This window comes from Gobio gobio (genome assembly GCF_949357685.1).
Source record: "Gobio gobio genome assembly, chromosome: 4".
In the NCBI taxonomy this organism is placed as follows: domain Eukaryota; kingdom Metazoa; phylum Chordata; class Actinopteri; order Cypriniformes; family Gobionidae; genus Gobio; species Gobio gobio.
This window is the reverse complement of record NC_137100.1, coordinates 25,395,628-25,409,031: the sequence shown is the minus strand read 5'-3', so window position 1 is coordinate 25,409,031 and position 13,404 is coordinate 25,395,628. Positions and strand designations below refer to the sequence as shown.

At 41.2% G+C, this 13,404-nt stretch overlaps 1 protein-coding gene across 1 annotated transcript in view; it reads right to left on the bottom strand.

Annotated features, from left to right (window-relative positions):
* Positions 1-13,404, bottom strand: part of snapc4 (small nuclear RNA activating complex, polypeptide 4) — a 31,558-nt gene that overhangs the window by 6,239 nt on the left and 11,915 nt on the right. Inside the window, exons 21-22 of the mRNA XM_079816040.1 lie at positions 13,259-13,345; positions 2,418-2,562 (exon numbers count right to left, since the gene is read on the bottom strand). Of these exons, the coding sequence (XP_079672166.1) occupies positions 2,418-2,562; positions 13,259-13,345 (232 nt within the window). The remainder of the gene's footprint in view (positions 1-2,417; positions 2,563-13,258; positions 13,346-13,404) is intronic.

Here is a 13,404-nt window from a genome sequence, read left to right as displayed (position 1 = left end):
AACGAACCCGAGAACACACAACCGGAGTTCGGTTGCTCTCGGAGCTGAGCCGTGATTCACGTGAATGTGCAAACACTCGGGTAGTAACCAGCGCATGCGTTTTAGCCGATTACAATGTCATTAGTTCAATAACATACACGTAAGAGATGATAGTGTTGATGATTTAGCTGAGATACGATCGCGAGAGCGAGCCTGCAGTGTATTAGCGCATAGAGTGCAATCAGGGCAGCAAATTAATGGCAATTCACAGTCTCCTCAAAAGAGTCTGTTTGCAAGCAGCAAAGCCGCCTTCAAGCGACACACATACGGTAAACCCAAGTGTCGTTTACTCAGCTACACATAATAGCACCAAATTAATTGAAAAAAGCCCATATTGACCCGCGTTCTGTTTTCTATCACGCCCGTGCACGTCTGTGATGACGTAAGATGAACGCAAACGCACCAGGGTTCAAGTTGAGTGTGAAACCAGTAGAGGTGTGCGATACCGCTAGATTTGGTATCGATCCGATACCAAGTAAATACAGGGCCAGTATCGCCGATACCGATACCAATATCGATACTTTTTAATAATTAAGGTGGATGCGTCTTCAACCTAAATCTAAATGAATTTTCATGACTTTTAATTTGTTTTTGTGATTTGCATTTTGGGTTATTAATCAGTACTACAAAAGCTTTTGTTCGGAAACAACTTTTGGTTACTTCTGTTTTATTTAAATAAACAAAGTTACAAAATGATTACTTCACAAATATAAAAAATGTAACAACAAATTCTCTTTTCAAGTAGCATGTTAACAAAAAATGTTTCTCCTCTTTAGTGCACTTCTTTTCAGGATTTTTTTCTTAAATAAACAAAGTCACAAAGTTTTACATACAACGCTCCTCTTTCTCTCTGCTGCCATTCTCCGCCTCTGACGTTAATGCTCGGCTGAGCGGCGCGCGCGCCTGACTGCTGGTGGTAGCGCTAGTGGTGAGTCACGTGACGGTACAACACAGGAGAAGGGGAGGAGAGCAGTGTCGAGCACGAGCAGCACTCTTGAGAGCTTGCTCTGCTCTGTGACAGCAGCAGCATTTTGACAAACACGGCCAGGTCGCAAAACGAGAGAAACTGAAACTTAAGTATCGATATTTTCACGTTGGTATCAATCAATACCGATACCAACGTTGGTATCGATATTATCGATATTAGTATCGATCTGCCCACCTCTAGAAACCAGACCAACACTGCGGAGGCGGAGGGAAGAATCAGACTCGGACCGCAGCAAACGTGTCCAGTATAAAACACCCTGAGAGCTGACTGGCAGCTTTTAGGTAGAGGTGGGCAGATCGATACTAATATCGATAATATCGATACCAACGTTGGTATCGGTATTGATTGATACCAACGTGAAAATATCGATACTTAAGTTTCAGTTTCTCTCGTTTTGCGACCTGGCCGTGTTTGTCAAAATGCTGCTGCTGTCACAGAGCAGAGGAAGCTCTCAAGAGTGCTGCTCGTGCTCGACGCTGCTCTCCTCCCCTTCTCCTGTGTTGTACCGTCACGTGACTCACCACTAGCGCTACCACCAGCAGTCAGGCGCGCGCGCCGCTCTGCCGTCATTTTACAGCAGTCAGTCAGAGGCGGAGAATGGCAGCAGAGAGAAAGAGGAGCGTTGTATGTAAAACTTTGTGACTTTGTTTATTTAAGAAAAAAATCCTGAAAAGTGCACTAAAGAGGAGAAACATTTTTTGTTAACATGCTACTTGAAAAGAGAATTTGTTTTTACATTTTTTGTATTTGTGAAGTAATCATTTTGTAACTTTGTTTATTTAAATAAAACAGAAGTAACCAAAAGTTGTTTCTGAACAAAAGCTTTTGTAGTACTGATTAATAACCCAAAATGCAAATCACAAAAACAAATTAAAAGTCATGAAAATTCATTTAGATTTAGGTTGAAGACGCATCCACCTTAATTATTAAAAAGTATCGATATTGGTATCGGTATCGGCGATACTGGCCCTGTATTTACTTGGTATCGGATCGATACCAAATCTAGCGGTATCGCACACCTCTACTTTTAGGTGCGTTATTGGCAGCGCCTCTGGTTACATGAACGCGTCAGCACCACATCAGCACCGACAACATGGGGATTTTTTTTGGACGATAATCGCACATACTATTCGATATTCTATAATTAAATAACTAATCGAATATTCGAAAATCGCGACCCATCCCTAATATATATATATATATATATATATATATATATATATATATATATATATATATATATATATATATATATATATATATATATATATATATATATATATATATATATATATATATATATATATATATATATATATATATATATATATATATTGTGCAAACCACATATTTTCAGATGTTTTGTCAAATGTGAAAAGAGGGTCTGTACCTTCGCAAAATGCATTTTCTTTCACTGGGGGAGGCAGGATCACATTACCAACCCATGGGGTGATAGCTTTCAGGAGGTCATATTTAAGGCTGTACATGTCCCGAACCAGCCTTCTTCTGTTTTTATTTCCTGGGCTCGTTGTTTTCTTTAAGTCATTTTGAAAAGAAAAAAGTATATAATTAATTTAAAGTAAATATATAAAACAATTTAAAGCTGCAGTTTACAACCCCAAATCAGAAAAAGTTGGGACAGTATGGAAAACGCAAAAAAAAGAAAAAAAGAAGTGATTTCTAAATTTACTTTGACTTGTATTTCATTGCAGACAATATGAACACAAAATATTTAATGTTTTGTCTGGTCAACTTCATGTCATTTGTAAATATGCATCCTTTCCTGTCATTCAGACCTGCAACACATTTCAAAAAAAGTTGGGACAGTAAAGCATTTACCACTTTGTAATGTTGCCATTCCTTTTCACAACACTTAAAAGACGTTTAGGGACTGAAGACACCAAGTGATGAAGTGTTTCAGGTGTAATTTTGTCCCATTCTTCCTGCAAACAAGTCTTAAGGTGGGCAACAGTACAGGGTCTTCGTTGACGCATTTTGCGCTTCAAAATGCGCCACACATTCTCTATTGGAGACAGGTCGGGACTGCAGGCAGGCCAGTCAAGTACCCGTACCCTCTTCCTCCGCAGCCAGGACTTTGTAATGTGTGCAGAATGTGGTTTTGCATTATCTTGTTGAAATATGCATGGACGTCCCTGGAAAAGATGTCTTCTTGAAGGCAGCATATTATGCTCCAAAATCTCTATGTACTTTTCAGCATTAATGGTGCCTTCACAGAAGTGCAAGTTACCTTTGCCAAGGGCACTGACACAACCCCATACCATGACAGACCCTGGCTTTTGGACTTGTTGCTGGTAACAGTCTGGATGATCCTTTTCTTCTTTGGTCCGGAGCACACGGCGTCCATTCCTCCCAAAAAATACCTCAAATACTGATTCATCTGACCACAGTACACGTTTCCACTGTGTGATGGTCCATCCCAGATGCCTCCGAGCCTAGAGAAGTCGACGGCGCTTCTGGACACTGTTAACATAGGGCTTCCTTTTGGCACAGTACAGTTTTAACTGGCATTTGTGGATGTAACTACGTATCGTGGGACTTGACAAAGGTTTGCCAAAGTAGTCCTGAGCCCATGAGGTGATATCGCTTATAGATGAATGACGATTCTTGATGCAGTGCCGCCTGAGGGATCGGAGATCACGGTTGTTCAGCTTAGGCTTGCGCCCTTGTCCTTTACGCACAGAAATTCCTCCAGATTCCTTGAATCTTTTAATTATGTTATGCACTGTTGAATGTGAAATATCCAAATCTCTTCCTATCTTTCTTTGAGGAACATTGTTTTTAAACATTTCAATAATTTTCTCACGTATTTGTTGGCAAACTGGCGATCCTCGGCCCATCTTTGCTCCTAAAGGATTAGACCTTTCTTGGATGCTGCTTTTGTACCAAATCATAATTACAATCACCTGTCATCACCTGTTTAAAATCACATCATTATTTAACCATTTTACCTCATTACTAACCCTAAATTGCTCCTGTCCCAACTTTTTTTGAAATGTGTTGCAGGTCTGAATGACAGGAAAGGATGCATATTTACAAATGACATGAAGTTGACCAGACAAAACATTAAATATTTTGTGTTCATATTGTCTGCAATGAAATACAAGTCAAAGTAAATTTAGAATAAAATGTTTTTTTTTTTTTGCGTTTTCCATACTGTCCCAACTTTTTCTGATTTGTGGTTGTACAAAATTTACAAATATTATTATATAATGAGCGAGTACATCATCCAATCTATTTTCCAAACCATGTTTTGTCCTATCCTGAATCACTACAGCACACCTATAATAAGTATTTGTATTCAGACTATTTTAGACTGGTCGGGTCACCACCGATGTGGAGTATCCAGTACCTGTGTGACTCTTCATAGACATAAACAGAGCGAAGTAGCTCCGGCTACAATGTTCTTCCGCAAGAAGCATGTAAGTCTGTTTATTAACCGCTAGAGCGCCAAAAGTTACTGACTGCAGCTTTAAAGTAAATATATTTTCCAAATGTTGCTCTAAAAAAAAGTATGACATTGTTAGAAAGACAATATGCTGCCTTAAAGGGTTAGTTCACCCCCCAAAAAATTACCCTATGATTTACTCACCCTCAAGCCATCCAAGGTGTATATGACTTTCTTCTTTCAGACGAATACAATCAGAGTTATAGAAAAAAAATGTCCTGGCTCTTCCAAGCATTATAATGGCAGCCCAAAATTTGAAGCCCCCCAAAAAAGTGTTTCTATCCATTATAAAAGTACTCCACGTGGCTCCTGGTGGTTAATAAAGGCCTTCCGAAGCAAATTGATGGGTTTTTGTAAGAAAAATATCCATATGTAACACGTTATAAAGTAAAATATCTAGCTTCTGCGGCGATGACGTCTGACGTAGCGCAAGCGGTTTGAAGTGCAAGAGGTGTTACACTTTCGTTGAATATGGGGTGGCAGTCCGCCGGAAGCTAGATATTTGAATTTATAAAGTTTTAAATATGGATATTTTTCTTACACAAACCCATCAATTCGCTTCAGACGGCCTTTATAGACATAAACCTATACATTGTCATACCCAACAGATCACTCAGATCATCAGGATCAAGTCAGTTAGAAATACCAAGGGTTCACTCAAAGCAAGGAGAGTCTGCTTTTAGCTATTATGCCAGCCGTAGCTGGAACCAGCTTCCTGGACAGATCAGATGTGCTTCAACAGTAGCCACTTTCAAATCCAGACTCAAAACACATCTGTTTAGCTATGTATTTACTGAATGAGCTCTTTGCTTTGTCCGAACTGCTTGCACTTTATTTTATGTTTCAATTTAACCCGGTTTCATCTTTGCATCATTTTACTCTTTTCATTCTTTTATACCTGTATTGTTTTTATTTTATTCTTATTATAACTGTTTTAATTATACTTTTTATTTTTATTAGTGGTGCTTGCGTAGCAAGGCATCACTATTACTATCTAGCCCGAAAACGGTTTTAGTGATGCCTTGCGAAGCAAGGCATCACCATCACTCTCAAACATACATATTAGTGGTGCTTGCCAAGCAATGCATCAATATTGTTATTCTCCATATTTTTATTATTAATGGTGCTTGCGTAGCAAGCCATAAATATTATTAGAACGGTTTATTAGTGGTGCTTGCGTAGCAAGGCATCACTATTACTATCTAGCCCCAGAACGAGTTTTAGTGATGCCTTGCGAAGCAAGGCATCACCATCACTCTCAAACATACTTATTAGTGATGCTTGCCAAGCAAGGCATCAATATTGTTATTAAAAATACTTAATATTATTATTGGTGCTTGCGTAGCAAGGCATTAATATTTAATATCTCACCCCAGATCGGTTTATTATTCTTATTTTTCCGGACAACATTTTGTCCCGCTACTCCTCCCACAGTTTTTTTCACAGACCCATGAATGAGGTGTCAAAACGTGCGGCTTAATCGGGAATGGTGTGCTATATCTTTTCTAAGGGGTCGGGGGTGCGGTGTTCGCCCCAGGGGCGAAAAAGTAGCAAAAAAAATCCCATAGACTTAACATTGCAAAAAATTTTAACGAGTCATAACTCTGAGTGAGGATTTCGTAGAAACTCATGTGTCACCTCATTTGAAGAGGCTGACAGGCCCTGTAAGATGACACATCGCAAAGGGGTGTGAGTTGTACCCCTGGGGCGCTAGAGCTGCCTAAATTTGCCCCATTGACTTATAATGGGGAGGGACGTCCCATAAAACTCATGTGTTTCTCTTACTATAGGAAATTGCATAGGGATTTTGTATTGACCACAGCTCTGGCTCACAGTGTCTCAGAGACAAGGGGGTGGGCTCAATTTACTCAGACAGCCAATCACTATCTCAGGATCATTGTGAACCTATGAAGCCACGCCCTAGCAACCATTTAGAGCTCCCTAGCAACTGATCCCATAGACTTCCATTGAAAGAGATCAAAGGGATATCTTTGGATAGAAGTGTCATAGAAACATGAGGGTGGGTTTGTTTGACTCGGGGCATCAACAGCCAATCAAAAATCACCTTCAACTCTTCCTAGCCACGCCCTAGCAACCATTATCAAGCAGCCTAGCAACCGTTTAGCAACACCAATATCTCTGCCTCAGAACATCATAGAGGCATGGGGGTTGGTTTATATCATTCATACTGACAAGCAGCCTTTGGAGTATTGTCATTGGATGCTGCCAAGCCACTCCATAGCAACCAAACAGAGTACCTTAGCAACCGTTTACCAAGACCTATATCTCTGCCTCAGAACATCATAGAGACATGGGGGTTGGTTCATATCATTCATACTGACAAGCAGTATCATCATTGAATGTTGCCAAAACATTCCATAGCAACCAACCAGAGTTCCCTAGCAACCGTTTACCAAGACCTATATCTCTGCATCAGAACATCGTAGAGACATGGGGGTTGGTTTATATCATTCATACTGACAAGCAGTATCATCATTGGCAGCTGCCAAGCCACTCCATAGCAACCAAACAGAGTACCCTAGCAACCGTTTACCAAGACCTATATCTCTGTCCCAGAACAACCTACAGACATGTTGCTTGGCTTTTTTGCATCCCAGTAGCATCCGAGAGGATTTTTTTGCCACTGCAAGCACCACTCACATTTTCTTCAGGAAATGTACATTCTAGTTATTCTTCTTCTTATTATTATAATTCCGGACAACATTTCGGCGCGCTACTCCTCCCGCACCGTTTGTCACAGACCCATGAATGAGGCGTCAAAACGTGCGGCCTAATCGGGAATGGTGTGCTATATCTTTTCTAAGGGGTCGGGGGTGCGGTGTTCGCCCCAGGGGCGAAAAAGTAGCGAAAAAAATCGCATAGACTTAACATTGGGAAAAATTTTAACAAGTCATAACTCTGAGAGAGGATTTCGTAGAAACTCGTGTGTCACCACATTTGAAGAGGCTGACAGGCCCTTTAAGATGACACATCGCAAAGGGGTGTGAGTTATACCCCTGGGGTGCAGGAGCTGCCTAAATTTGCCCCATTGACTTATAATGGGGAGGGACGTCCCATAAAACTCATGCGTTTCTCCTACAATGGGAAATTGCATAGGGATTTTGTATTGACCATAGCTCTGGCTCACAGTGTCTCAGAGACAAGGGGGTGGGCTCAATTTACTCAGACAGCCAATCACTATCTCAGGATGATTGTCAACCTATGAAGCCACGCCCTAGCAACCATTTAGAGCTCCCTAGCAACTGATCCCATAGACTTCCATTGAAAGAGATCAAAGGGATATCTTTTGATAGAAGTGTCATAGAAACAAGAGGGTGGGTTTGTTTGACTCGGGGCATCAACAGCCAATCACAAATCACCTTCAACACTTCCTGGCCACGCCCTAGCAACCATTATCAAGCAGCCTAGCAACCGTTTTACAAGACCTACATCTCTGCCTCAGAACATCATAGAAGCATGGGGGTTGGTTTATATCATTCATACTGACAAGCAGCCTTTGGAGTATTGTCATTGGATGCTGCCAAGCCACTCCATAGCAACCAAACAGAGTACCCTAGCAACCGTATAACAAGACCTATATCTCTGCATCAGAACATCATACAGACATGGGGGTTGGTTTATATCATTCATACTGACAAGCAGTATCATCATTGGCAGCTGCCAAGCCACTCCATAGCAACCAAACAGAGTACCCTAGCAACCGTTTACCAAGACCTATATCTCTGCATCAGAACATCATAGAGACATGGGGGTTGGGTTTTTTGGCTCATGCTAGCAAACTGGACTTTCAACATGCTACACATGCTAGCAGTGAATAGCTAAATGCTAATAATGACTAGCTAACAGCTAAATCAGGCTGAGAAAATGCTAACAACTCTATAAAAACTCCATAGTAACCATTTGTGACAATTGACAACTGCCTAACAACAACATAGCAACCACCCACAATACCTTAGCAATGCCTAGCAACCGCCAAGAACACCTTAGCAACCGCCTAGCAACGCCCTAGCAACCACCCAGAATACCTTAGCAACCGCCTAACAACCGCCCAGAACATCTTAGCAACCGCCTAGGAACGCCCTAGCAACCACCCAGAATACCTTAGCAACCGCCTAGCAACACCATAGCAACCACCCAGAATACCTTAGCAACCACCTAGCAACACCCTAGCAACCACTCCAAATACCTTAGCAACCGCCTAGCAACGCCCTAGCAACCGCCTAGCAACCACCCAGAATACCTTAGCAACCGCCTAGCAACGCCCTAGCAACCACCCAGAACACCCTAGCAACCGCCTAGCAACCACCCAAAATACCTTAGCAACCGCCTAGCAACGCCCTGGCAACCACCCAGAATACCTTAGCAACCGCCTAGCAACCACCCAGAACACCTTAGCAACCGCCTAGCAACGCCCTAGCAACCACCCAGAATACCTTAGCAACCACCTAGCAACACCTTAGCAACCACTCCGAATACCTTAGCAACCGCCTAGCAACACCATAGCAACCACCCAGAATACCTTAGCAACCACCTAGCAACACCATAGCAACCACCCAGAATACCTTAGCAACCACCTAGCAACGCCCTAGCAACCACCCATAATACCTTAGCAACCACCTAGCAACACCATAGCAACCACCCAGAATACCTTAGCAACCACCTAGTAACACCCTAGCAACCACTTCGAATACCTTAGCAACCGCCTAGCAACGCCCTAGCAACCACCCAGAACACTCTAGCAACCGCCTAGCAACCACCCAGAATACCTTAGCAACCGCCTAGCAATGCCCTAGCAACCACCCAGAATACCTTAGCAACCGCCTAGCAACCGCCCAGAACACCTTAGCAACCGCCTAGCAACGCCCTAGCAACCACCCGGAACACCCTAGCAACCACCCAGAATACCTTAGCAACCGTTTACCAATACCTATATCTCTGCCTCAGAACATCATAGAGACATGGGGGTTGGTTTATATCATTCATACTGACAAGCAGTATCATCATTGGATGCTGCCAAGCCACTCCATAGCAACCAAACAGAGTACCCTAGCAACCGTATAACAAGACCTATATCTCTGCCTCAGAACATCATAGAGACATGGGGGTTGGTTTATATCATTCATACTGACAAGCAGTATCCTCATTGGATGCTGCCAAGCCACTCCATAGCAACCAAACAGAGTACCCTAGCAACCGTTTACCAAGACCTATATCTCTGCATCAGAACATCGTAGAGACATGGGGGTTGGTTTATATCATTCATACTGACAAGCAGTATCATCATTCAATGTTGCCAAAACATTCCATAGCAACCAACCAGAGTTCCCTAGCAACCGTTTACCAAGACCTATATCTCTGCATCACAACATCGTAGAGACATGGGGGTTGGTTTATATCATTCATACTGACAAGCAGTATCATCATTGGATGCTGCCAAGCCACTCCATAGCAACCAAACAGAGTACCCTAGCAACCGTTTACCAAGACCTATATCTCTGTCCCAGAACAACCTATAGACATGTTGCTTGGCTTTTTTGCATCCCAGTAGCATCCGAGATGATTTTTTTGCCACGGCAAGCACCACTCACATTTTCTTCAGGAAATGTACATTCTAGTTTTTTTTATTATTTTGTTAAGGCTGTCTGGGTGGAAGAGGTTGAGAGACGGGGGAGCGATAAATCGAGATCCCTCCGGCGCGAGGACGATCCGTTTAGATCTGCTCTGACGGGTAAAACATTCTGAGATTAGGCAAAGAAGATTTGTCTGTAAGGGTACTGTTTAAACGCACAGTTACCTGACAAATATTTTTAAAGTAAACCTGACTCTCCATTTTCTTCCACTCCAGATAGGGGTTATACTATATATATTTTTTATTTTATTCACTTACAAATATTTTAATTCCATTTCTGTGTAAAGCACTTTGAATTGCCAGTGTATGAAATGTGCTATACAAACAAACTTGCCTTGCCTTGGCTTGCCTTGATTAACCCCCTGGAGCCGTGTGGATTACTTTTATAATGGATGGATGCACTTTTTTGGAGGTTCAAATTTAGGGCTGCCATTCACTGCCATAATAATGCTTGGATTAGCCAGGACATTTTTCAATATAACTCTGATTGTATTTGTCTGAAAGAATAATAATAATAATAATAATAATAATAATAATAATAATAATAATAATTTTGTTAAAAATAAAAAATATAAAAATAAAAAATATATATATATTTTTTTACATTTATATTTTCTAGGCACTCAAAGCGCTTTACATAGAAAGGGGGAATCTCCTCAACCACCACCAATGTGCAGCATCCACCTGGAAGATGCGACGGCAGCCATATTGCGCCAGAATGCCCACCACACACCAGCTGATTGGTGGAGAGGAGACAGAGTGATGAAGCCAATCGTATACATATATATGGGGAAGATTAGGAGGCCATGATGGACAGGGGCCAATGGGCAAATTTGGCCAGGATGCCGGGGTTATCGAAGGACATCCTGGGATTTTTAATGACCACAGAGAGTCAGGACCTCGGTTTAACGTCTCATCCGAAGGACAGGGCTTGTTACAGTATAGTGTCCCCATCACTATATTGGGGTGTTAGGACCCACACAGACCACAGGGTGAGCCTCACTAACACTTCTACCAGCAGCTACCTAGTTTTCCCAGTTGGTCTCCCATCCAGGTACTGACCAGGCTCAGCCCTGCTTAGTTTCAGTGGGAAACCAGTCTTGGGCTACAGGGTGATATGGCTGCTGGCTAGAAGAATGTCATATCCACCTAGGATGGCTAGAAAGAAGAATGTCATATACACTAGGGGTGGGCGATATCTCGATATTTAAAATATATCTCATATATATAATAATATTCTTTAAACACGATATGGATTTTGACATATCGTATATATCGATATATTGTTTATATTTAATTCTGATTCCGCCACTTTGCTTGTTTGCCTTCTCTGTGCCGTGCTCGCCCCCGCTCTCTCACCCCCCGCCTCCTTGCTTTTGTTCCCCCTCCCCTCGTGTGTTGTCACGGCGGCGTCCGCAACCAGCTCGGAGGCTACAGAACTCGTCTTAAAAACAACTGGCTCCATTATATGGAGATACTTCGGTTTTAAGGCGTCGGACGAACAGCAGACATATGTCTACTGCCATGAATGCCGACAGTTGGTTCTCAAACACTTGATCCAAGATACAGTTTACCTAGGCGGCATTACTTTGCGAGACAAGAACTCCCGCGACTGTACACTACGGAGAGAGAGCGGCTTGCTTGCTGGAGAAGGTTACTTACTATGCCCTTTATTTGAGTTGTTTTATTTTTGAAAGAAAATTCATTATTTGCATGCGTTTTAAAGCCTTGCGCGTAGGGCACCATGCGCTTTCCCGAGCGCGCGCACTAAAAGCCTGTCAAACAAGTGATTACTGGACTAAATCTTACTGCGCTAATACTGTCAAATACACACAAGGTTAACATAAACACATTCGGTTATGTCTAAAGTGAAAGTAAAATCGGCGTGTGTCTGTATATTAGATGCGTGAAAGTCTTAAATTGACAGCAGGGCAGCCTAGTGAACACGCTGCCGCTTGTCCTTAAAGGGACAGTTCACTCTAAAATGATATCATTATTTACTCACTCTAATGTTGTTCCAAACCTGTATTAATTTCTTCTGTTGAACACAGACAGCTGATAGTAGCGATTGACAGTCATATTATTATTTCCTACAATGGGGACCAGCAACTGTTTGGTTTCCAATATTCTTCAAAATATATGTTATGTCCAACAGAAGAAAGAACTTTATTCAGGTTTAAAACAACTTGAGTGCGAGTAATCAATGACAGAATTTTAACTTTTGAGTGAACTATTCCTTTAGTGGTTAATAAAATAGCAAAAGACAAAGACAAAATCACTCACGGCTCTTGACTGAAAAACTAATACAGTAGCTTTAAAAAGAATCAATTTATATTTTATAGGGAAGTCTGTGTAGTGTTTTATTTTTACATTTATCAATTCAATTTCATACTTAAATGCTGCTGTACAGCTCTGAGCTGCCAGTGTAAATCTTTATAAATATATATTTATTTTATATTATACAGTACACTAGGAATGTGTACAAGGTTTTTTAAAAGTAAAGTTTTAAGTTTAAGTAAGGTTTTTCAAGTCTTTTAAGTAAAATAAAGAAAGAGTATTGCAATAAAAAAAAAAAAGTATTTTTTCCTCCTTAAGCTCTTGCTGTTCGGCTAAGAATAGAATAGCAAAAATCTGATGCGACTAGCCATCAGAACCGAACCGAACCGAAAACCGTGGTAAAAAAAAAACGAGGTATGTATTGAACCGTGGACTTACTGTATTGTTGCATCCCTACTTTGTTCCTACATGAACTGCCTACCTCTTTGCACTTCAATAAAAAAAAGACTATGTGGTATTTGGCATATTTGTTTTTGCAGTAGTTTTTGGGGGGTTATTTTTCCTGTAAAGATATCGAGATATATATCGTATATCGAGATATAGCAAAATATATCGTGATATATTTTTTGCTCCATATCGCCCAGCCCTAATATACACCTTGGATGGCTAGGGATAATTTTCATTTTTGGGTGAGCTATCCCTTTAACAGTCTTAAGTATGCTATAGTTTTTAAATCTTATTAGCTTTTGGCAGGTGGCAATTTTAAACAAATACTAATAATGTAATGGCCTTATATGACTATAAATGTAACATCAAGCATCATCTCTGTTAACCACACCTTCTTTATTACAGTTGCTCCCTTCCACTTCATGAAGAGTCTAATATCACTCGCTGCCACCTTGAGCAAGGCCTTCTCATCGTCAGTCTGCATGCATGAAATGAAATGAAATTCATTTTACAAAGAAGAACTGCAGAACATATAAA